Below are 25,003 nucleotides of genomic sequence, written 5' to 3'. Positions count from 1 at the left end.
AACTTTTTTTCTTGAAAAGCGCATGTGCGCGCGCACACAGCATGCCACGTATCAAATTGCTTTTGAAATTGAAGGGAGTTTTAAAAGCTGTTCTTTATACTACCATAGCAATTAGCTGTTTGAAAAAAAAGACAAAAATGCCATTGAGTTCTTGGATCCTTGTCATTAGTTCAAAATACTGAGGCAAAATCCATATTCTTTTGTAGTTAGGAAATGACTCTGTGGAGAAAACCCTGTTCTCTCCAATGCAAATTGTTCTGAGACAGTCTGCATGTTATTCTATATGGTAAATGAACCCACTTTGGATCAGGCTTTTGTTGTAGAGGGAAATGGCCTGTCCAGGCCTGACATTTGTCCACAATCCATGCACATGTTCATAACTGAGAGCTACTGCTGAATGAAAGTAGCCTAGCTGGTGTCCTGGTGTGAGTGACTGAGGGTAACTTCTGTCAATAATTAAAATATTCTAATTGTTACCACCATACAGCAAATTTTTCTCTTGTAAATTATGACTGTAGTTGCGTTTTAGGATGCAGAAGTGCAGGGGTTGGAGAGTTGCTCTCAAAAGTAAAAGTCACATCTTTAACACTACATTTAAAAGCTATTTTGAAATGCATGTAATACATTAAACATCTGCTCCTCGTTTGCTGGTTCTTGGCTTCCTTGTTCCAGGGATCCTAGGCAGCCTATAATCCTTTCAATTTGTTTAAGCAGTAAGATTTACTTTACTAAAAAGTAAAGTCTATGGCAATTGTCCTGAATTGTGTATTTTTTCATTTGAGCATACATTCCAGGCACTTCTGAGAGATTATTTTCTTTTAGGCCTCATTTGGATGAGCCAATCCCATTGTATGAAGCTAAAGTTTCTATGGAAATGGTTCAGAAAAATCAAGCAAGAAAAAGACAAGTTGTCCAGCTCTAAAGCTTCTACGGCAGCATGAAACATTAATGTTGTGAACTTTGCCTAAATCACATATTTATGAAGTATTGTTCAATGAATTCAACTAATTTGTAATTACTGATTGAAGATTATTTAGAAGTTTGGGGGAGAAATTCAGGTTTCTGATCTATTAGTTTTCCCTGCCCCATGTCTAAAATATTTCTGTTACCAACTGTGAGTGGACTGTCTCATATTTGCCCTCCTTTCTTCCCCTTCTATTCACCTTCTGTGAATAAAAGAGACAATACTTGCCTTTGTGTACTCTGTTACATTTTGTCTTCACCATTTGCTTATTTGTTTACTTGGGACTTATGCAAGCTATGTCAAAGGATGGAGAGGGGAAATCTTATTAAAATTGGGTAGGGGTGTCACTGGAAAACTATTAACATTGGCATGGGATTCCAAAAAATGCTTTCTTAATCTGACTTGAATGCTGGGTTTACACTATCTTTATTATTTCATTTTGCCCATTATTAGTACTGTTTACCAGTATTAATATAAAATTATTATTATTATTATAATATCCCGCCTTTTCCCCAATACTGGGACTCAAGGCAGCTTTACAACATTAAAATCAAGATAAATATGAACAAAATCTTGTAACTTAAACTCTTCATTTTAATTGTGACTGATTTTTACTGTACTTAATTTGTGCCTTTCTTGACTAGTGAAAGGTTGTTTCATTGTCAATGCAATTTCAAATAAACTTGCCTCGAACCGAGTTCCATTAAAATCACTATAATCAAACTGAATAAATATATGTAGCATGGTATCTAACACCTTGGAAAGGCATTATTGCAAAATACAGTGTGAGGGGTTGTATTTTCCCAGCAACAAATTGCTGTAAATTGTTAGATAAAATGTGATTTTCCACAACAGCATCAGAACACTGAAGAAACACTGCCAGATCCTCTGTAACAACACAGCTGAGTTAAGGTGAAACATTTTGTATTCAAAGCAATTATCAGGAAAGGCTCTTAAGTTGTGCTTGAACTTTTGCCCTTCATCTTTTTTAGTGTTGGAAATATTAACATTCCGTATAAGTGACAAACACTGCTTCAAAATTTCATGTAATACTCCTCTATTTTCACATAATTTTCTTCTATGTGGAGGGATCATATTGTGAAAGCCAATTGATGGTGGAATCCTATACATGTCTACTCAGAAGTAAGTCCCATATCCAAGTAAGTAATTTAGGGTTACAGTCTTAAGTAGGGTAGTCAGGTATATTCTAATACAAAATACAAATTATTACACCACAATAGTCTTTAATCCTAATCAGATAATAACTATATCTAAAACTCAGAGGTTAGTCATGTTATTCAGTTGCAGAAAAGCAATGGCACCTTAAAATAGTACTTGGATGGGAGACTGCCTGGGAATCAGGCTTCCTGCACTGAGCAGGGGGTTGGACTAGATGGTCTTGTAGGCCCCCTCCAACCCTATGATTCTATGGTGATAAATGTTGCTTCTTGGAGCAATCAGTGTGTAGTTAACTTCTGTGAAAAGATTTACTGTTGCATAAGCTTTCATGGACTTAAAACCCTTTTTGTTAAAAAAAAATCCACGCAGCGTTATCCTCTGTTGTCAAATGGTATACATATTAAAATGGTGAAACGGTGGGCGTTAGCCCATTAAAGGCAATTGAAGGGTGCATAGAAATGGCATTAGCCCTCTTCCATTTCATGACAAAAACAAACGGTGACATCCCCGCTCCTGTATCGGTGGCGCTCGAACTTGGCCACCTCGCAGGATTTCACTTTCGGCATGCCCTTGAGCTGCCGCTTATTGTTATTTTTTTCTAATCGCGATCCGGCAGCTGTAACGGTCAGTCTCCAAATGTTCTGGTCTGGTCCAGGACCGACGCAACGCGGACCCACCAGCCGCCGAGCCCCTCGCGCGCCCCGGCGCCTGACCTGCCGCGCGCAGCCCCGCAGCTTCCGCGCCCCTTGGGGGCCGAGCAGGCACTGATCGGCGCGGGGACGGGGAGCGTAGGGGCGCTCGTTGCGGATTGGCTGGCTGGCTGTCGCGCGGGCAAGCCGAAGCACCAGGCCCGGCGCCGAGGCGGAGCCTGCTCGCTGCGCGCGGAATTCGTGGCGCGCCGCGAGCGGGCGCCGACGGGGGGCTGCCTTCCGCCGGCTCCGGGTGCTCGCGATGTGCTCCGTAGTCCCCGGCTACTCGCCTGGCTTCAAGAAGCCGCCCGAGACGCTGCGCCTGAAGAGGAAGAGGCCCCGGAGGAGCGGGACGGCGCCTGTCTCTGGCGAGCCTCCCGCCCCCGCAGCCCACCGGGACTCCGCGCTCTCCCCTCGGCCCTTTCCGGGGAGCCGTCGTAGGCGCAACCCTTTCCTGAGCGTGGAGAACACCCAGCGGCCTCCCCCGGAGGCCAGTCCGGCCCGTTCTCCTGCCCGGAAAGCAGCGGGCGTGGAGTGGGTCGTGGGAGGGAGCGACATACTCAACTCTCCCAGCCGGCAGGTAAAGCGGCGCTAGGTAGTTTTTTCAGAGGCTTCACCCACCGAACGGTCTGGTAGAACTAATTTGTCTCTCTCATTTAGGGCGCGGTCGTATGCACGTTTATACAGAAAAAAGCCCTACAACTCCCAGCATGCCCCAACCAGTATGGTTGGCTGGGGCATGATGGGAGTTCTGTCTAAATATGCATAGGATCGCGCCCTTATCCTCTCTTTTTGTTTACTAACGTGCGCCCGTTTTCTCTATCCTCTGGAGGGGAAGGGGCAAGTTGGCATCTCAGAAATTACTCTCTGTGGCAACTAACATTGTAGAAAGTGGAGTTAGCCCATAAACGTCTCTTCCTTGAGGACCTGAGGAGGTTTTAAAACGAACGGACTATTTGCCTGCAATCCTGTGTACAGTTTTCTTAATGTATGTGGCATTGAAATTAGTGTGGCCTACTTCTAAGTAAGCATGCATAAGATCGGGCTGCATGCCTTCCAACTGGGTGGTGTAGGCTTGTAGTTGTAGGTTGGGCAGTCAGACAGCAAGAAAAAATGGTTCACTGAAGGAGCAATCCTATCAAGCACGATCGGGTTGCAACCCCAGGGGCGACTGCCTATCCAATGCAGGGCCGGAGGAACGGTGAGGAGCGGAACTTCTCCTCACTCCCCCAGCCCAGCTTTCGAGGCTAGACAGCTGATATCACCTGTCGACCTGTGGGACTTCAGAGCATGGGAAACAGAGGCTGGGCGACACATGGGATGCGTCGTACTGCATTTCCGACTTCCCCGCCCCTGCAAATGCCCCATTTTCGCCACTCTGCACTGCCTACGAGGCGGTGTGGGAGGGGGTGGGGGTCAGTTCTCCGGGAACCGACCTACCCTATGGCTGTCTAGCTTCTGACTAGTGGCCATAGGATTGCGCCCTAAATGTATTAGTAATATGTAATAATATTAATATATTGAAAATAAGTTCCATGCTGTATAAGCGATGATGCTTGAACTCTTAAGGTGACACAGTCGAGGCTAGAAGAATAAAATTTGAGACTTCCAAATAAAATGACTCTCTTACCGCCATCTAAATTTCTTTTCTAAAGCAAGGGGTGTTTCATTTCGCTAAATAGCTATTTAGGGCTTTGAAGCTTATGTTTTACTTCACCATACGGAAATTTGGCTCCAGAAGTTATCTCTTTACTTACTTTGTATTGAAATAGTTCAACAATATAACTGGACATTGAGTTTCTTATAGTGTGCTTTTTGCTTAAGTTGTTTATTTTTTTTTCTTTTTTGAGAAGGCAAAAGATTATGGCCACAACCAGGCCAAAGTTAAGTCCTTTTATGTTCCATTGATACTGATGGGAGATACTCTCCTACTGAAATTGAAGGGGGTCAGAACTTTGGCTAGACTGTGTCCATATTTATTTAATGCTAAAACTTCAGCAAATACAGGTATATAGATCTTTAATTAGCCAGCATTTTAAATAGATACCATACTGAGGTAAATTGAACAAGTAACTTCTTAGCATAAAGTGAGAAGTGCTCATTAATACTTAAAGGAAAAGCAGATAAAGATTGCTGAGATCAAAGATTGTTAATGCTTACATTAATGCTTAAGACTGTGATAGATTATTTTATTCGCTCTTCATTAAAGCTTAGCTTTTTCTTTCGCACAACTTTTTTCAGTTTTTAAATGGCCTTCAAGAAGACAGTTCTATCTGGAAAGAAGAGTTTTCTGAAACTGCAGCTGTTGACTCATTAATCAATGTAAGAATCATTATATGAATGTCAAAATATGAGGATATTAGATGTTCGATCGTATAGTGCCCAGTCACTTTGCCCTTTGCATGCACCCCCATGTGCTACTGTGCGTGCACGAGTTTCATGCCACCAAACACTCCCCATAAGCAGTCCCCATGCAAGCAAAAAGTTGTGCTTACAGAACTATCTGTATATGCCTAATGGTATATGCAAGGGACCAACTGAATTGAGCCCTTGCTTTGTTTACAGCAAGGTAAAATCTTCAGATGTGTAAATACCTATGAGAGAAGGAGGGGTTGTAGTTTCTGTAGTTAGTATCATGCTCTTTGTGGTATGGGCAGAGAAACTGCAAGGGACTGTGTTAGAGTTATAATGGGCAAGCATAAACTACCTTGGGTTTGCTGTGGGCCATTATGGTGGGAGGAAGGGAAATAAACACATCAAAGGATGGGTGGAGTGTTCATATTAGTGTTCATTTATCCCTTTTATTAAGACTACTTGTTTTGTCAGAGCAATGGTCTGCCATTTCAAGAACATCCTTTTTATTTTTAGGATTTTTTTAATGTCCATTTTTCTTTGGATAGCGTGTGCTTCTCCTCTGCAGCACTGGAGATCTCCTATACTTACATTCTTTTAGAGCAGCTGTCTTTCCTTTCCCTTGTATAGTAAAGCTTTTCTGTCTCTGGGTTTCACACACTGTTAAATACTACCCTTGGCTAGTTTAGGTGCAGATTTAACCCTATACTGTGCTTAATGCTGACAAAGGACTGGCATGCTCCTTCTAACTGGTGGTGTTTTAATGAACTAGCTGCTTCCTTGTAATTTGTTCAATGTTTATATTTTGCAAGGACCCATACCTGGCCACTCCCAATACTGACGTTTCTTCCTCACCAAGTTACGAATTTCCTGCAGATTGGAGTATTAAAACTCGCCTTCTATTCACGTCGCCTCAATCCTTTGCGTGGGCAGATCACATAAAAGCACAAGAAGAATCCCAAGGATATGTCCAGCACTGTAGAGCAACATTAATAAATTTGCCTCAAAGTATTCAGGTAACTCATCCTGTTTAACCATTGATTAGGAGAATAGACTCGGGGAAACTAAGGTCTTGTCTAACTTGAAATAGGAAAGGGCCAATTCACACTACATAACTATTTCACTTGCAGCGAGTTACCATGTTTTGCACTGTAAATACTATAAAGCTTGAATTGCCTATCATGTCTTCCTATCATGTGGCTGTTGCCTGTCTTTCAATGTTTGGAGGTATTTCTTGAGCAAGACAATATTGATTTTAAAAAATCTTAGTGATACCATGGATTCCTTTCATATCTAGATTAATGAACTCTTTCACCTAGTAATTTTGTGAAGCTGACAGAGGTGTCCTAAACTTTATTTTTCCAGTGGCGTTGGCAATTTACTGTGCTAACTTTATTCAGAATAAAATATTGGGTGACTTTGGGAGTTGTCCAACCTTTCGCAATGTTTCTCATGGCAATTGGGGTGCACTTTGATTGCAGTTGCTATCTAAATTTGGGTTAAAATTGGGTAGTTTAGACAATGTCTCAGAATTTCACATATAAACTTAATACTTACAGAGGGAACAATCATATGGCCCCTAGACAGAGTCTGCGAGGGCCATAGGATAGTTGGGATTCCTGGATATGAGGCTGGAGTCAGCACTCCAACCTCAGAGCCAGGAATCCAAGCTCTCCACCCCATCCCCCTCATAGCCGGCCTAGAGAGAACCGGGCCAGCTGCCTCTCTGAGGTCACAAAGGTGACCTCGGAGAGAGGGACAGGGGGTGTGCTGGTGGGTGGGGAGGGGGCTGGGCAGGCCAGCTTATGATGTATCCTCTGACCTCCCCAGCCTCCTTCCATTTGGCTCTGCAGAGCCCGGGCTAGACAAGTGAAAAAGCTCAGCTAGCCAAAATGCAGAGGCGAGGATCAACTCTGCCGCTTCTCCCACTCTGCATTGAATGGCTATAAGCCTCCGAGATTGGAGGCTTATGGCCATCCTGATGTGACTGTGTCCTAAGTTTATTAATACTTAATACATATTCCCCTTAAGAATGCCTGCTTGCATGACCTTTGGGCCTAAATGCATTTTAAACAACTAGCTTTAACACTTTGACATCTTAGGAACCAAAGCTCTCCACAGAACTCCGATGTGCTTTCCAGCAAAGCCTCGTTTATTGGCTTCATCCTTTCCTGCCATGGCTACAGCTGTTCCCTCGTATTAGACCAGATAGAAAAATGGTAGGAAAAAATAATCCTTGGTCCTATGATGAAGCACTCCGTCAGGTTCTCATGAGCGAATGGTAAGCTGAACAGAAATGCATTATCTCTGTAGCTAATTGACCAATTTTGCAGGTGTTCTGGAGTATTTTTCATAACTTATTGAAGTGTTTTGCCACCAAGTTGCATAAATTGAGTTGAGGCATAAGGGTATGAAAACACAAATGAAGAAATGCAACACCAAGGTATTTATTCTCAGCAAATAGCAAAGTTGCTGTAACTCTGTGGGGCTAACTAAACATGCAAATGCATGCAACAGTCTGGACACCTCCCCACAGAAAGCTGCTTTGGGAGGGGAGAATTGAAAACAGAGAAGTCATGAGGGAAGAGGTGCTTCATTTTTTCCTGCCTCTCATTCCTCTGCTCCCAAGCAGCTTTCCACCCTATAGAATGCCAAAAGCAGGTCATTGCTATTAGGACTGCATGATAAAATACAATTTTGTGAGTGTCACAAGCACCTTCTGTGGATGTACTCTCTGATGCGATTAGTAATCCAGTGCCACATTGTCATGCACACTTCTGATTTAATGTTCTTAAAAATGTTTCAACTGTATGCTTCCTCTTTTCTGTGCTGGAATATGTAGCTATGGTTCTCTCTCTAGACCAACAGAAGGAGGTGGGGAGGCAAACAGCACTCTGGCTACTCTTCTCTCTCTTTCTGTCTCTATCTCCCCCCCTCTCTGAGACACACACGCATGCACACTTTTGCGGTGGGTTTATTTATTATATTTATATCCTGCCTTTTTCTCCAAGGAGCCCAGGGTGGCATACATGATCATCCTCTCCATTTTTATCCTCCCAACCCCATGAGGTAGGTTAGGCTGAGAGTCAGTGACTGGCCCAAAGTCACCCACTGAGCTTCATGGCTGAGTGGGGACTAGAACCTGGATCTCCCCCTGTCCCAATCCAACACTGACCACTATACCACACTGGTGCCTTCACTGGGTTAGATAACATGGGTTGGGGCATGCTTTGATTCCTCGTCTTTCTACGTTACAAATTTTATTTTGCGCTGGAGCTCATACGTTAAACATTCCTTTCTGTGCAGTTTCACAGGTGTCCATGTCCACTTGCTTCTCTTTCTCTTGCCACTTCTCTCTCTTCCATTGCCTGTCAGGAAATTTCTTCAGGACACCATTCATAGCCCTTCCCTTTACATCTGTCTGATTGGTCAAAGGCTGTGTGTGCTCTGTGCTAAAGAAACAAGTGTGCTTGTACAGAATTTCTCTGCCAAGAAAAGCAGAATGGCTGGCTGGGAATTACAGGGTTTATAGTCCATATCTGGAGGGTACCAGGTTGGGGAAGGCTGCTGTAATGGCTGCTGTCATAAGTAAGACCCTGTATGGGAATATTTAAAGACATTCTCTCTGTATAAGTAAAAAAGGACAATGTGCAAAACACAATTTGGCAAGTAGGTTTGATAGTAAGAATCAAGAAACTGTGTAAATAGTACTCATTAACATGGATTCATGATCAGATTTGCGCCATTGTGGCAAACCACCCCTCTATAGTCTGCCATGAAAACGCCAGCGCAAGCGGCGTCCCTCTAGGGGTCAGTAATGACCCAATACTTGCACAGGAGGAACCTTTCCTTTCCTTAGTAAATATATGAAACAGTATCAATGGGAAACTTGATATAAATGGACCTTTTTTCTTGCTGATTTAAATCATTTTATTTAACTCACCTTGATTTAAATTTATCTACCTTGTGAGTGGGTTTTGTTCTCTCAGTTCTGATGCTTTCAGATTGGGGCTGATCATTCTGTTGTATCTTGTTTCTTTAACTTTCAGGTCTCTTAGTTTTACCTCCCTTTATAATCTGTTGAGAGCCAAGCTGTGTCCCTATTTCTATGTTTGCACTTACCAGTTCACTGTGCTGTTCCGTGCAGTGGGACTCGCCGGAAGTGATACAATCACTGCATTAATTTCTCCCACAACCAGAGGCTTAAGAGAAGCCATGAAAAGTGAAGGTAGGAGAGTGCTGTCTTAAAGTCTGAATGACTTACAAAGCCCTCTTGCATAGATCTAAGACATACATCATTGATTTGCTTTCCCCTCCTTTCTCAGGTATTGAATTTTATTTACCGTTCCAAGAAGTTCGAAAAAGGAAATGGAATGTTTTGGCATCCCACCTGGAAATAGGACTTGCTAATTATTCTGAAACAACAGGCAAGAATCCTGAGACTAAAGAGTATGTAATATACTTACCTAGCACTTGTTATGAGGCCTGTCCTAGAACAGCACTTGTACGATATGATGTATTAAAGTGGTACTTCTTTGCTTAGGGAACAAGGGATGAGTGGTGATGACGATGAAGAAGAAGGGTTTTCATGGTTGGAAGAGATGGGAGTTCAAGACAAAATTAAAAAGCCAGATACAATTTCTATCAAACTGTATCCTTTTAGCAGTGAGACACTTACTTGATGCATCAGTTTATAACTGTGTAAATGGCTTTATCTGAAATATGTATCTTGTAACAATTGAGAAAGTGACACTGAAATTCCTATGGGGGTCAGATGCCTCCTGCCTCCCTCTTTAAGGGGAGGGGAATCTTTCCGGCTATTTTTGCATGTGGGGAAGTTGCAAATATAGTAAGATCAAAGATCTTTCTTAAATAAGAGAACTCAAGGTCTTCTAATGGCGAAAAGTGTAAATGTATATAGAAATAGCACAGTGTTAAAAGTTCACTAGAGGTACAATCCTATGCATGTTAGACTTTTTTCTATCTCAACAAGTCCCAGTATCCGTCTAGCCAGCCATGCTGGCTGGGGTTTGTTGCGAACTGTAGAACTTTTCTCTGTCTAAACATGCATAGGCTTGTGTTCTTAAAGAAGTCTTTGCCTTTTCACCACAATGAAAGGGAAAACATCTCTTTACCCTTTAATAGCTGTGCAAGTTAAATAGGGATCTTTCTGGTGACTTCTAATGGCTTTGTATTCATGTACTGTAGTCATGCATCTATGCATCTTTTCCTTGACACTGTGTGCAGCTGTAAAGAAAGAAATGAGGTACAAATGGATCACAAGCCCGAATCTGTTGTGTTAGTGAAAGGAACCAACACATTCACTTTGCTAAACTTCTTGATAAATTGTAAGAGTTTGGTGGCTTCTGCAGGCCCTCAGGCTGGCATCCCTCCAACACTGCTATCCCCGGTTTCTTTTAGAGGTGCAACTATGCAAACGCTCAAGGTAAAAAGCATAGCAACGCAATTTTAAAAATACAGCGCACATCTGATAGTGTGTGTTCAAGAAAACATTGGGTTGAAGTCAGGATCTGCTTTCTGCAGACAGATGAGCTCCTTCTCAGTTTGCTGTGAGGAGGCATGCATTGCTGCAGCATCTGCCTAAATGTTTGAGCTCATTCTACCAGGGCAGTGGCCACATCTGCAGCCTTGTTCATTCCACTAGCACACCCCTCACAGAAAAAAGCCCCCCCCATGTAGACCCCCCCCCCCCCCAGTAACATCACTAAACACTACAGCAGCCTTTCCCAACCTGGTGTCCTCCAGAAATGTTGGATTACAGCCCCCATTATCCCTCAGTATTTACCATGCTGGCAGAGACCAACAGGAGTTGTAGTCCAATACATCTGGAGGCCCCCAGGTTGGGGAAGGCAGTGCTCTACAGAGTGAATACCTTTGCTTCTGCAGAGGCAGCCTTTAGAAGAAGAGTGCTATACCATGTTCTTCCTTCCTCACAGTTTCAGGCCACTGTAACCCCCCCTAGACATTAGGTTAGCTTGCGCACATCCCATTGTTACATGTTTCCTCACCCCAACCTGGGAACAAAACATTGGACACTTGCCGTGAATGTTTCATCTGGTTTGGTGCGATTGAGGCAGATACTACACATTTAGCAACCATTTGTTGTCATTCTGTTTCTGTAAGCCCAAATCTGCTGCACTGTCCTCTCCACATATTAAACCACACTCGCACATGAATTACTTAGCGTTGAAGTTCTTTGGAATTTAAGTGGACAATTTGGGTGTATCTTTAGCATGTGGAATGGGCAGTCTAGAAATGGTAAATATTCTCTTTCTCCCAACTATTGATGCTCAAAGTTGGCACAGTGCCTACATCCACCTGCTTGAGCACTTCTCACTAATGTGCTCACACATTTGGTCTTTATTTTGCTATGAGCATCAGACTGGTTTGCAGCTTCAGCATGTCCATTCCTTCTGGCTTTTCCTGTTTACTCATGCACTTAGGACCACAGATCTTTAGTTTGCTCTGACCTTCATTTCCCCCCATCACCCCCTGCTATTTGTCCTATAGGTGGAGTTGATCCACTTGCAGACTCTGAAATGTTTTTTAAAATGCTAGGTTTAATGTAAATATTTTAAAACTTCAATGCTAAAATGTTTGTTTCCAGGCCCGAAGCATAAATGTGAGAACACAAGTCAATGCACATTACGAAGATATATTTAGTTTGGAGATCATGGGCCCTGTCATGCCTCATTCTCTGCATTCTTTGTCCATGCTGCTCAAATCTGCTCAGAATGGATCGTTTTCTGCAGTATGTTACACACATGAGCCAACAGCAGTGTTCAACATAGGCATCAGTGATGAACAGAGTATGAAGAAGGTAAGTCTATTTTGTTGTGTCCATACCAGTTGGTAACCAGTTTCCCAAGAGGGGAAGGAAAAGGGATATAAAGTAGAGTTCTTAGCTACTGGGTGATGAATCATGTTGATGAAACAGTGTATTGTCCAGGACATCAATATTTTATAGCCACAGTTTTGTAAATCTCAATTTTCACAGGAATCCGTTATCAAAGACCTATGCAAGTGTGGATTGCACCCGAACACTTTGGATCAACTTGCTCTTTATCCAACATTAGGAAAGTCTTCAATAAGGCTCCTAGAAATGAATGATTATATCTATGCATGGAAAATCTAAGCAAGAACTATCAGTCAATAAAGAATTGCCATTTGTATTTTTTTAAAATATCCAAGTTGCTATTATGCCGATATAAAATGATTTACCAGCAAGAACATCTTATACTTAATGTGCAAATCTTTTAGACAAATTCTGCTCGTAGCTTAGCTTTCATAAACTGAGTTAATAAACTTCTGTTCAATCCTGGACCCCACTGGGAGCCACAGCCCTGTCCCCTGCTGCCAAAATTTGCTGGTGTGGCACTAGCAAAAGCATGCTTCTGGGAAGCTTCCAGGAGCCCAATTATGCTTTCAAACAATGCATGTGCTCCAGTGTACCTTGGTTTCAAATAAAATTGCTGGGGGGGGCTGCACTGGGAGCAGGAGCTGCATGCAGCCTCTGTGTTGTCCATCCTCTAACACAACTACTTGTTTTTTCAAGTTTATAACTTCTGATTTGTATAGACTATTTTAAATTAAAACTTTGTAACAAAGAATCTTGTGCATTTTCTTTGGTGGTAGTGAGAAGGTGGGATGAATGATTATTTCACATCATAGACCAAATGTTCAAATAATAATTAAGGAAGGGAACAAATAACATTGTGTTAAGGTTAGTATTAAGCTAGACTACCCCTTCTAAAAGCAGGCCCTTCAGGGCAGCGGGGACTTGAGAAGCACAAAACTTCACAGGGATTATTTCGGGAATTTAATGCTCAGGTCATGTGTGCAAAAAAAGGGATTTTTAAAAGGTCAGATTTTCCCATGAGGAAAAATGGTGCTGGAGCAACAATGGCTGTGAGTAGATGAGGTCAGGTTTCTATTTGTACCTTTTAGTACTTGTCAAAATGGCAGTTTTCATAGCAAACACCAAAGAAATCCAGTGCAGCATACACTTAGGAATCCAGCTCAAGCCTGTCTTTGAGAAGTGCTAGTTGACAGAAGATGCATTTTCATGTTTTGCAAAAGTTACTATCTTGAGGCAGCTGTTAATTTCCACCCTCTGTCAATTTTTATTTCACTGCATTCATAGTTCTGTCTTGCACTCTAAAGTGGTTTTATTGGTTTTCCTACAGTGTGCACCATTAAGTTATATTCACATCATGTTATGAGATTTTATTAAAATTTACCATAGGAACAGTACAACTTTATAAAGAATGAGTGTTCAACTCAGGATGCCAAACAAGAAAGGTTTAAAAGTTATAGTAAACTCATTAATTGCAGCTAGCTGTCTTAAACACATCCTACTCGCAGAATTCTAACTTGGTTCTCAATTTTGTTTTCCAGTGAGTGTACTTGTAAGGCAAAATCATTTTCTTGAATATCTCCTTACTGCTTCCTACCTTTTGTCACTAAAAGTCTTTTGTCTGCAATAGAAGTACAATTGAATAAGAAAGGCAACCTCTATTTTTCTTAAGGTCCCTACTTAAAAAATACCCTATTGTATAGCATGACTTTTCTGCCTTTGTATATCTAAGTTTGTGAGAGGCTGGGAACAAAAGATTTCATTTCAACAGCAAAAAAAGTATCTTCAAATAAGCAAGGCACATTTTGGATAGGGACTGAGATTTAGGAATCTTGTGTTTAATACATGCAACTAAAATAGGAATACTTCTTCATGATTTTATACATACTCATGGTGAAATAATACTAGCAGAGACATGCTTCAGTCAAATAGCTAGTAGGAGGTACATGAGTAATCAATGTTGTCTGTATGCTTTAACTGCAGTCTAATACTGCACACCATAATCTAGAAAAGTCAGGCAGAGTGCAATCCTATGGATGTTTAGACTGAAAAAGGTCCTACAACTCCAGGCATTCCCCAGCCACCATGGCTGGACAGGACATGCTGGGAGCTATAGGACCTTTTTTCTGTATAAACATGCACAGGATTCCACTGTTAACTGAGCTTCTGTTGTTCTAGCCCTGCTTCAGCCCTACACTTCTAATACCAGGCCAGCTGTAGCTATTAATCTGAAGGCTAAATAGTGGAAACATCAAGATTCCAATGCTGAATATATTTGAATCCAGAAATATTCTTACCATAAACTAGTAAGAACTTCTTTCAAACTTAACCAAGCTGAAACTTAGCATCTAAATATGACAATTTTCCTATGATCTTCAACTCAGCCATATCTAACACCACAACTATTCCCATTCTAAAGTCTTCAGTACACAGGCTACTGCTAGATTTTTAAATTAAGAAAAATCAGTTATGCTAAATAGGTTGCAAGGAGCTTTTTGAAAAGCTATAATGGAAACCCCTAGTCACCACTAATACCTCTTCCTGCAGGTTATCAGAACTTCATCACACCTTAATGCACTGTTAATTGGTCAAGTAAGGAAGAATGAGCTTGTGCTGCTTTATTGACCAAGCTGAATACAATATTAGCATCATTCTACATCCCCATCCAGTTATAGCTGAACATTTGTTTACCACAAATGAATACAATCAACATCAGGCATTGTGTTATAGATTGAAATTACAGCATCATTTTTTGTACCAAAACATGCAGACAGATATTTTATGTTGCAATTCTCATAAGTTCTGTTGCTGGATATACATCCTTCTCATTTAAATGTAGCTCTTCTCAAAAATGAACAACTGTATTAAATTCCAAACAGCATTCAAATAGGGGAATAGTAATAGTAGCATCATCCAGTGAACATATTCATTTTCTTTTTGCAAGTTAAATAGTATGGCCTGACACTAGTCTAGCATTGCTGCCAGCTGTTGTTATAGATTTAACAGACTATACTGCTTAAACGGACTACAACAGAAACTGTACCAAAACTATGGGAACTGCATCATGGTACAAAACAAGTAAAGTTTTACATTTCATATTGAAGATCAAATCTGAGTTTTAAAACAAATTACAGATACTTCCAGAGTCATGTTTTTGGATTTTTAGTAATTTAAGAAATAATGACATCACTAATATCAATAATATACATACAAAAACTAAATGATTTAAATACATTTTCCATGTACAAAAGGAAAAGCCTGAAGGTATCTGTACAGTTTTTACAATGAGTTGCTAATGTATTTACAAAATCACAGGAGGGAAATATCCATTGTGCAGAATAAAAATATTGGAAATGTCAATATAAAAACAATAGTTTAGTTGTGTGAGGCACTCCTGAAGTTGGTGGCATTAGCCAAGAGCTCCTTTGGTACTAGTCCCAATGCTTGGAGAGCCACAGTAGCTGCTGTGGCCTTGGCATGCTTCTTATTAGGACTGACAAAGCTAGGCTTATGTTCGACTCCATTGACCATCACCTTTTAGAGAAAAAAATACAGTGCTTTCAAAATTATGTACTGTGTGTCTCTACTTCCTGTAGAAAGTAAAAATAAGGCAGTACCCAATTCATTTCCTGAATATCCAGATGCTATTTATGTATGGTATTCACTGAGAAGAGAATGCTCCCTTACATCTGAGCTCAAGTTCCATGGGTCAGGATCTGCTCAACCTGGAAAGCTCTGCAGCCCCACCTGGTGGCCAGACACAGAAGGCAACCAAGTCCACACTGCAGTACTTGCAGGATTAAACACTGGGCCTGCAGGTGCTCACAGGTCCTCTAAAGCAGACCAGCTGGGGGCCTTAGGAAATCCTATAAAGGGCTTCCTCTTCCCTCCTAGCTTTGCCACATCAACACAAGTCTTTGTGGTGGCAGCACTGTGCTTTTGCCTCTTGTTCCTGATCGTGCTACGCCTTGCTGATACTCAGCCCTTGCTTGTTCCCGATGATGCCTTTGCCTCTGGCCCTGCAGCGCCTTGCCGGTAATTGACCTTAGCCTGCTCTGGACACTGCTCTTGCCTCTGGCCCTGCCAGGCCTTGTTTGTACCCCACTTCTGCCAGCTCTGTACCCTGTTCTTGCCTCTGGCTCTCCCACACCTCACCAGTGATTGATCATTGCCCAAGTAACCTTGGCTCTCCGCCCACCTCCATCACCCCCTGGCTCTGGTGTTCTAGTCAAGAACACCTGCTGCCCACATACATCCTGACACCATGAAATAAAAGGCTTGTCCACACAAATTTAAAAGTCCTGTCAGTTGATGATACAACTTGAACCCAATCCATTGATTACAGTTTGCATTGGGGTAAATACAATAGTTCTGAAAGAATCCAGAATCTCTTCCAACAGAAGGAGCCTTCATCTGATGGAAGTTCTCCTATTAGAGGAAGGGAAGCTTTGAATCTAACCCTTTGCTTTTTAGATTATGCACTCATGTCATATCAGGGGGAACGCCTCTTAAGTTGATGCTTCTCATCTGCTGTTTTATCTCTACTCATATTTTAAAAAATTGAGAGGCACCCAACCAAGTTTGTTTAACCAATTAATTGATTAAACACTAGTCCTCCAAATAGGCATAATAAAACTTCCCATCTTTCAGAAGGCTAAATGGATATTCTACAAAATTGTCCTCTGTCCAGATGACAATCTTCCATGATTTCAGTAGGGGTGCTAAATTGAAAATCATAGAATCAGAGTTGGAAAGAACCTTGGAAATCATCTTGTTCAACTTCCTGCTCAATGCGACACAGGATGCAGCTGCTTAAATGCTTCCAGTGAAGGAAAACCCACCACCTCCCAAGGCAGTCTATTTCACTGCTGAACAGCCCTCACTGTTAGGACTTTTCTCCTAACGTTTAGCCAAAATCTGCTTCTCTGCAGAAATGAAACCTTTTTTCCCCTTTTAAGCAGGAAGTCGTTTCTTGGTAGATCAAAGTGCAATTTCTTCTGAGAATGCACTCTTTTTGTTAAGTGACGGGAAAGACACTGCGTCTGCGAACAGGGCTTGGCTGTTTCCCTCTGCTTTGTCACACCCCCAACCCTTCATAAGCAAGCTGCTGCTGCTACTTTTGACGTGTGTGAAACCGTCTCTGCTGCATCCAAGACAGCCGGAAGACATCTGCTCAGGGAGAGGCTTTTCCTATCTTGCCTCTCCTGGTGCTCTGCTGCCAAGACACAGCCAGGAAGGGAGTTGCCAGGAGGATGAGGATGCCCTTTTTTGCTAGGAACATGGACTCTGCTGAGAGTCTTTTTCTGCTGTTTGAGGGAGGACACTAAGTGTTTAGTGAATTGCTTAATGCATGTATATGTTATTATTAGTACTGGATATTGTAAACTGACCTACCACTATGTTTCGCTCTTATTCAAACTAATGTTTCAAATGAACTGTCATTGAGCTTATGTACTGTAATGTATTATAATTATGGCTATTGTATTTGTTTTGTGAACCGCTTTGAGCATAACATACTGTAAGAAATGTGGTATATAGATAAATTGACTATGGCCCCATCACTGCCACTCACTGCCTGTGTAGAATGAAGGTACAGTCATATACAGAGTGGCCCAAAAGTAGGTATACAGTTGTTTAGAATGTTGATGGGAGGGGGAGAGAAAGTGTGAGTAGAAGATGTGTGGGTGGACTCAGAATGACAGATGGGAAGAGTGAGTGACAGTTAAATCAGTTAAGTGTAGAGAGTGAGGGGAGTGAGGCCCTTAAGTAGGTATACAGTTATTTAGTTGTTTGTTTTTTTGCTGATATTGTGAATGATGGCAGCGAACTTGAGTCAAGAACAAAGAAAGTGGATTCTAAAGCAGTACTGGAAGACGGAAAATTCTCTCCCCCTCCCATCAACATTCTAAACAGCTGTATACCTACTTTTGGGCCACTCTGTATGGCTTAAGGAATGAATATATGTACATTTGCCTTCTTTAAATTCTACCATCTCATAAGACTCCACCCATGTTTGAAGCAAGGTACAACTGTAAATTCCACCATCTACTTATACCTTCAGTAGCAGGAGACAGATGATATGGACATTAATTGACTGAAAACAATTAGGAGGTTACATACTTTATATTTATTCCCAAACTCTTAAAGATGTCCAAAAATAACCACCATCCTTTTCTATGGCCACACCATTCCACAGGTATAATACTGATAGTACCATTAGAGAACCATATTCATACTCCTGCTCAAGACTCAGAGGCTCCATCATGTAATGAAATGAAGTATGTATCAATATGCTCTGCACTGAAAGTGAACTGGATATTCTCACATCAGTATTTGCTCTTGAGCACACATGACCAAGCACAAAATATATGCAGGTTACATCAAAAATGAATGTCATTTTTTCCTTCTAAATCGGGTCCTAATCCTGTCACTTTGTACTATTTTGAAGTATAAAAGCTCATGTGAGAAGCAGCCTATAGTCTAACATGATCTCTTGCCTGCTGAGGTGACTCAGAGCAATGCCACCTGCACCTTGTCTTCATTTTAATGTATGCTCACAATAGATAACTGCTCTCACATAATGCTTAGGACCAGTTCAAACTATACTTCCATCCTATTCAATTACAACAGGAGCCCAGTTCAAGCATTACCTTCTACTCACAGTGAAAGGAATGAGGAGAGCATGAGAGGCAGAGTCCCAATCCCACTGTGCACAGGGCTGGGGAGTAATACTTTCTCAATAGGAGGGGCTAAGACAGTTGTTTTTTTGTGACAGATTGACTTGGATTCTAACTTTTTGTTATGCGAATGAAAGGAGCGTCTTTCTGTTCACAGAAGGTAAAGTCAAGTTCCAGGAATGAATCCTTCCTTGGACACAACTCACCTTCCATGAATACAAGTGCTTTATGTGAACAGAGTGAACATTTAGGATCCAAGCCAGTATCTTTAAATGTATGCTATGATTACGGGATGGGAAGCTACCAGTAACATTATGAGAAAATTCCAACTTACCTTAAAGAGGAAATGTTTGCGATACTCAGGCCGATTATCATTCACCAGTACAAATACAGGGGGTGACCATCTCCTTTTATTACAGACCTCCAGCAATGCTGAAACTGGATGTTTGCCTTAATGATAATAGATTTTGTTTTAGAATTCGTTTAGAAATACCAAAATTAGCAGAACTAATACACACAGATTATACCAGCTTCTTCTATCATATTGTCTACCGTGGCAACAGATCTCCAAAGTCTCAGGCAATGGCCTTTGACATCAACTGTTATCTGATCATTTAACTGGAGATGCTAGGGAATGAACCTGGAACCTTCTGCAGGCAAAGCATATAGTTATGGTACTTCCCCATAAATTTTAGTCTCACCTGAAAGATCTTTCACAGTGCTGAAAGGTCCATGTCTTTTCTGCGTCTTTTCTCCCACTGCAACCAAGCCTTAAAAAAGTACAGAAGAAAATATCTCTCATGTGTTCTTCACTGCCTCCTCTTATAATGCACACATTAGATATTGCATAAGATCTCTATACTGGAACCTGGGCTTTTAAGTCAATGACTAAAAATGAGCAACTATTGCCAGCGCTTTCGAGGAGCATAGCTACTCACTTTAAAAGTTTTCATTTGACACCAGTGCTCAGCTTCAAGAGTTTGCCTTAGTTCCTTCAATAACTGCATAAAATAAGGATGTACACTGCTGTGTCTTTATGCATCATAATTCATGGGAATATTTTCTTAGGGAAGGAATTGTGTAAAGACTTCTGCCCTGTATAGGGGAACTGAATTACTGTTTCTGTTTATATATTGAGGCAAAAAAATGTAAATGCCTCTGTTATAGTAGAATCAAGGAATAGGCTATCACCTTCTTCCTATCATTGCACAACTTCAGTAACATCTTTGGTACATCTTCATTCAGTACGGCCTTAAGGAATTAATTAGCAGCCAAGGAAGTTGGGTTACCAAATGTAAAACTATAAAAACTACAGTACCAAAAGACAAAACCATAAATATTTTCAATCAGTAACTCTTTGTTATACTAGGATCCTAACTTCCCTTCCAGGAACGCAGTGGGGCTTTCCCACCTTCCCTCTGCAGCCTGATGCTCCCTCTGAAAATCTACTGCAGAGAGTACTCTCTAGAACAGGATGGCAGCAGAAGAGGGGATTCGTGAAAATTACCATCACTTTGAGCTCAAGTGCTCTTCAGGATCCAACCCTTTCTTGAAAATGCCTTTTTAAGCCCCCAAAACCCATTGTATTAAGAAACACTCTCATAAGAAAAGTGTAATTTTTCACTCTGAGTTTTTACTGAAGCTGTTATTGTTACACCAAATCAAGTTTAATAAAAGGTACATGAAATACCAGTTAGAAAGGCAAAAATATGTTTTGTTTTCTATCAAAGGCAGTGAACTGGTTAAATAATAAATCATCACTAGGAATTAAAATATGATTGGTTTATTATTGTTCAGATGACATCCATTCCGAGATGTTAGCTATTTTATTTGCTATATTTTTCTTCTACCTAGTAACAAATATTCATTGTTTAATATTTAGGATTAAAATATTAATATAAATATGGATTCATCCATTTATTGGGGAGAGCAAAGTATTCTATTCTCTCAAGCCCTGTCTTTGAGAAATAAACGCATTGCACTTTAGTAATATATTAAATGACAGAAAAGCCTCCAGTAATAAGTGTCTGAAAACGGTGGCTGTATATACTTCACATGATCAAATACCTGTCCTTAGGTCTTTGGTTTACATATTCAAAACATTTTATTTCACATGCATTTTTAAACAAGCAGGTGGCATTGCCTCAAAAACTGTAAATATTTTGCAAGAAACAAAGATACACATGAAAGAACCAATTGCCAATGCTCCAGATACATTAACTTAACAGGAGTTTTCCCATCTGCAGTAGCATCTTTGTGTCTTAAGTAACAGCTTCACTCTAGCCAAATTGATTACCATCCAAGATTCTGGGAACTTATTTCACTATAAGAATAATTCAGATAAGATGAATCTTAGAATAAATGTTATGTTATGGAGCAGCTCTACAAATTCAACTCTCCCGCTCATCCCCAACATCCCATCAGTTTTTAAACTGATGGCTTGTTGTTATGTGTGAACAGCCCCATTCATTATCTGTCGTACCTTGCTGTATGCATCCCTACATCATTCCCCAAACCCTAACAACAGGCGATTGGCACTTAACAGTTTGTTCGGTGTGTTGTGTGGTGTAAGTGCTAGATAAAAGTGCTCAATGCAGGACTTTTCTCCTCCTCCAAAAGCCTCCTGGCTCGCAGAGGATTTTCATTCAGAACAGCAATCCTCACATGAAAACCCATTTCCACAGTTGGGTTTCCCTCATGGACTGGGGTTAAGAAGTATAAACTAGTCAGTCTCAAGAAAAAGACTCACCCTTCCGATCAGTCTTAAAATCAACTAGAATAGGCTCCTTATTTCCTTCTCTGTTTTTTCCCAAGCCTTCTCCTTCTCTCCATCCCATCTTTCTCATGAGTTGGGCTCCCATTCCTCCAGATACAGGGGCAGCTCTGAGAAACTGATCCTACCCAAACAAAAAAAGTAAAAAGGACCCCTTCATTTAGCATTCCCTTTAGAAAAAATACAGAATTCCCTAAAGTTTCTAATTGTTTTAGCCATCAAGTGAAATCAATACATGCATATTCCTTACACTTTATAACTCAGATTTCAAGGTAGATGCTTATTCCATTATACATATATACACACACACATATATCTCGACATTTTTTTAAATTAAATGTTTCAATTAAAGTAGACATTTAATAATTCATTGCTTACATACTTGTTTTTAAAGCATTTTAAATATACTACTGTAATTCCAATGTATCTTTTCTCATCTTGTGGAAAGAGGCTGTAGTAAATGTTTTAACTGGCAACATTTGTGCCACATATACCTAGTTATTGAATAAAATACAAACATTTACAAATAGAAATTTCATAAATTATTTAGGCATATAAAAACCATTTCCCCCACTTTATTACACAAACTGTATGCTTTTCCCCATTGAAAATCCCCGTGCATGATACAAGCAATTCTTTAATAAAAATAATCATGACAACTTAGCCACACAGTTCAACAGTAGCATGTGACAACTGTTCCAAACAACCACAAGAGTCATACTATTAAATGCTGTAAGATTATCAAATGTTTTAAAACATTCTGTTTGCTTTAAAGTACTTTAAAAACTCCTTAAACGTTTACGTACCTAGGCCTCGATGGCCGCAGGGTTGTGAATAGTAGGGCTGGCATTGACCGTGGCAAGAAGGCAGCTACAAGGCAGATTTGGCCCTGAAACAAGTTTCCATATAGAGGGGTGAAAGTTCACAGGCTATTCTGTGAACTATCATCTCTCTTTTCTGCCCCACCCAATGACCCAATGCGGCAAACTGCTTTTGTTAAAGTTATACATTGGTAGCGTTAACACAATAAAGTATTTGCATGTTGTCTTTTATAAGGCACAAAGCTTAATAGTTGGTATCAACCTACACATCAGGAATTTATTTGCTTTCAGTCTGTTTTGCTTTCATTTTCAATTCCTGAAAATATGATTGTGAAAGCAAATAAAGAGTGTACAATCATTCTTATAAATGATTTGCTCTTCATCACAGACGGTTATGACACACATACCCACAGCAATACGAATTCCCATTTCCTGGTGTTAAGAAACTAAATGGTAAAGTTTCCAGAACGTGTAAGATGAGTTCAGTAAGTATTAAATCAGCCCCTACGCTACAATTTAACAGATGGCTGTACATCATGCAACTGGACATTACTTTGGAAAAGGTGTTCTGATATAAGGAAAGGCGACATTGAGGCAGACATTACCTCTCTCACTGAAACGTTTTGACTGGTGCAAGCCATGCAGTTTGTGTACACAAGAGACATGTTAGCTGATGCCAGTTACCAACTGCTTCGAGTTGATACACCTAGAATGGCTTTTACTTACTTCCATTTTCATCCTCCCCTCTCCTTTCCAGGAACCTCTCATTAGAAAAGGGCAACCATGCAGAGAATGATACAAACCCCAGTCAATGTCACCCAGGGCTCCGACTCCTCTTTTGTACCTGCTTTGCAATGATAGAATGTTCATCAACAATGTCTGTTTCATCACCAATGTGCATCCAGTTCACAAAGACGACACAGACCAACTCTTTGACAAGGTCTTTTGAAGGTTGCAGGAATTTTTAATAGACTCTCCGCCAAAAAAATGGGGGGGGGGGAGTATAAGAATAGCCTCTGCATGTTTAAAAGCAAGAGAGCTTCATCTTGAGTGGGTATTTTGTCTGGAAAGGTGGGATATAAATTCCAATATTAATTCATGTCTCTTAAACCTAATAAAGATATAAGAGTCTTAAATAGTTCAGAAATGCAGTTCAGCTCCGAAAAGCATCTCTGGAAATATGGCATCCACCTTCCTAATTGGCTTGATGGGTTAGTCATATCAGCTACACTCAGTGATTACCCATAGGTCTATATTGTTTTAAGATGGAATCCAAAGGAAACCATGTGTTTGTCGGTCCAAGTAAAAACAGAGTTAGGCAGCAATCCTAGGTCCATTTACTTGTAAGCGCCAGTGAATTGAATGGGACTTACTTGTAAATAGACATGTGTAGGATTGCACTGTTGAGTACTTGATTGTGCACTGAAATGTTATTGATTTCACTAACAGTTAAGCATGCCTTACTTTCCCTAGATTGCATTTGACAATTCCTTGTCAAATGCAGCATAGTCAATAGAGCTGGTTTTATTCACTGGTTACTGAGCATACAAGCAAGCCTTTAGAGCCCCACAAATTATTTCAGAACACTTTCTAACAGTGGTGACATGTAAGAAATAAACAACTCAGTTTGATTCATCTAGCTGGGAGAATTTTGTGAGTTATACATGGCAGCTGCCAACATAGAAGTAATTCAGAGTACTTCAGAGTACTTTAGAATAATTTAAGATTGTCAAGTTTATATGCAAGTGTAATGTTTGTACTTTGTTTGCAAAGCTCAACAAGCACTGTCTGGAAACTGAACAAGTGCTTTAAATGACAAACAGAATTCCCTTCGGACAGTAACTCAGTGTGACTAGGAAAGACTGCTTCGTTGTGTGGCAAGAATTCAAACAAAAGTACTACTCGTATGTGGCACAGATACAGTGGTACAGTAAAGTAGGATTAGTTTCCACTGAAGTAAGCAACTCTAAGCAAGGCCAATAAATGGAATCATGCGGGAGTGTCTAAAGTATCCTAAAAATTGAATATAATTTATCAGCAAAGATGAATGAAAAAATCTTTAATAGAAACACAAATGGGAAAGTATTTCTCCTTAATTTTATTAGCTATCCAATGACATTTATTTGTTCTTATTCTGATATTCACCATGGTGCTTCTATACCAATTTCTGATCTTCAGATCTTCCTATGCCAGACAAGACTAGTGAAGTTGTAGGTCCCTTACTACTAGATGGTGCTACATTATTTCCTCCTTATGGTGTTTGGGAAGGCAGATTAGTCCATGTTCCATTTACAGGACAAGTTAACTATCTAACATACATCTAATAGTAAGAACTTTCAGGTGGGAAAGGGAATCAGCGCTGACACAAAAAAATAAAAGTCCACTGTAGTATCTAGAGTGGCACACGAAGAGTTAGAAACCAAAGAGGTAAGAAATTACAATTTACCAGTCAAGAAAAGCCCACACAAATGGGAACTCCAAGAATACCCAATCCTGGGTGCAAGGGTGAATACCTATAAGAAAAACACAGAACCAACTACAGTGAGCAGACTATGTCTGCCTCTGATAGTGTCTGTAAAGTCTGTAATTATTTTAGAAATTAAACTTATACTGATGATTCATAGAGAATCTCTTCTGAGCCAAATCAATGTTTCTCATATACAGCCACTAG

General features: G+C 40.5%; 3 protein-coding genes across 13 annotated transcripts in view; 2 read left to right on the top strand and 1 right to left on the bottom strand.

The window, feature by feature from the left end:
• CRYZL1 (crystallin zeta like 1) overlaps nt 1–1,661 on the top strand; it is a 49,452-nt gene extending 47,791 nt beyond the window's left edge. For 3 of the 4 annotated variants that reach the window (XM_084843663.1, XM_084843662.1, XM_084843660.1), the window contains one exon: nt 823–1,661. In XM_084843663.1, the coding sequence (XP_084699789.1) occupies nt 823–922 (100 nt within the window). In that variant the 3' untranslated portion in view covers nt 923–1,661. The remainder of the gene's footprint in view (nt 1–822) is intronic. The other variant, XR_014789104.1, reaches the window with a different exon arrangement.
• A 1,356-nt stretch (nt 1,662–3,017) lies between these two features.
• Nucleotides 3,018–23,304, top strand: DONSON (DNA replication fork stabilization factor DONSON). 2 transcript variants are annotated; one of them, XM_084843658.1, is made up of 10 exons: nt 3,018–3,412; nt 5,074–5,154; nt 5,997–6,200; nt 7,287–7,465; nt 9,234–9,412; nt 9,510–9,633; nt 9,728–9,835; nt 10,432–10,630; nt 11,813–12,025; nt 23,090–23,304. In XM_084843658.1, exons 1-10 carry the CDS (start codon nt 3,095–3,097, stop codon nt 23,126–23,128), a joined length of 1,644 nt encoding a protein of 547 aa, XP_084699784.1. In that variant the 5' UTR covers nt 3,018–3,094; the 3' UTR covers nt 23,129–23,304. The 2 variants fall into 2 exon arrangements, with proteins under 2 accessions (XP_084699784.1, XP_084699783.1); XM_084843657.1 differs by lacking the exon at nt 23,090–23,304 and adding an exon at nt 12,203–12,656.
• The window catches only part of SON (SON DNA and RNA binding protein), a 44,268-nt gene continuing 32,681 nt past the window's right edge, over nt 13,417–25,003 (bottom strand). For 2 of the 7 annotated variants that reach the window (XR_014789102.1, XR_014789103.1), the window contains 5 exons: nt 22,318–22,400; nt 21,488–21,635; nt 19,440–19,508; nt 19,073–19,188; nt 14,655–15,595 (listed from right to left, as the gene is read on the bottom strand). Coding sequence is in view for 1 of the 7 variants with exons in the window: in XM_084843654.1 (XP_084699780.1) it covers nt 15,437–15,595; nt 19,073–19,188; nt 19,440–19,508; nt 21,488–21,635 (492 nt within the window). In the remaining 6 variants the exon portion in view is untranslated. Of the gene's footprint in view, nt 15,596–19,072; nt 19,189–19,439; nt 19,509–21,487; nt 21,636–22,316; nt 24,846–25,003 lie in introns of those variants that run through there. The other 5 variants (XR_014789100.1, XR_014789099.1, XR_014789101.1 and 2 more) reach the window with 5 other exon arrangements.

This window comes from Heloderma suspectum, chromosome 3, assembly GCF_057233095.1.
Source record: "Heloderma suspectum isolate Gila_16-S chromosome 3, 16-S_ref, whole genome shotgun sequence".
NCBI lineage: Eukaryota > Metazoa > Chordata > Lepidosauria > Squamata > Helodermatidae > Heloderma > Heloderma suspectum.
This window is presented reverse-complemented; position numbering and strand designations above follow the sequence as displayed.

Bases quoted from the DNA above. Each gene is read 5' to 3' on its own strand.
- DONSON (XM_084843657.1), top strand. From the start codon at position 3,095: ATGTGCTCCGTAGTCCCCGGCTACTCGCCTGGCTTCAAGAAGCCGCCC. The intron at 5,155-5,996 runs GTAAGAATCATT...ATATTTTGCAAG, and splicing joins CTGTTGACTCATTAATCAAT to GACCCATACCTGGCCACTCC. The intron at 12,026-12,202 runs GTAAGTCTATTT...CAATTTTCACAG, and splicing joins ATGAACAGAGTATGAAGAAG to GAATCCGTTATCAAAGACCT.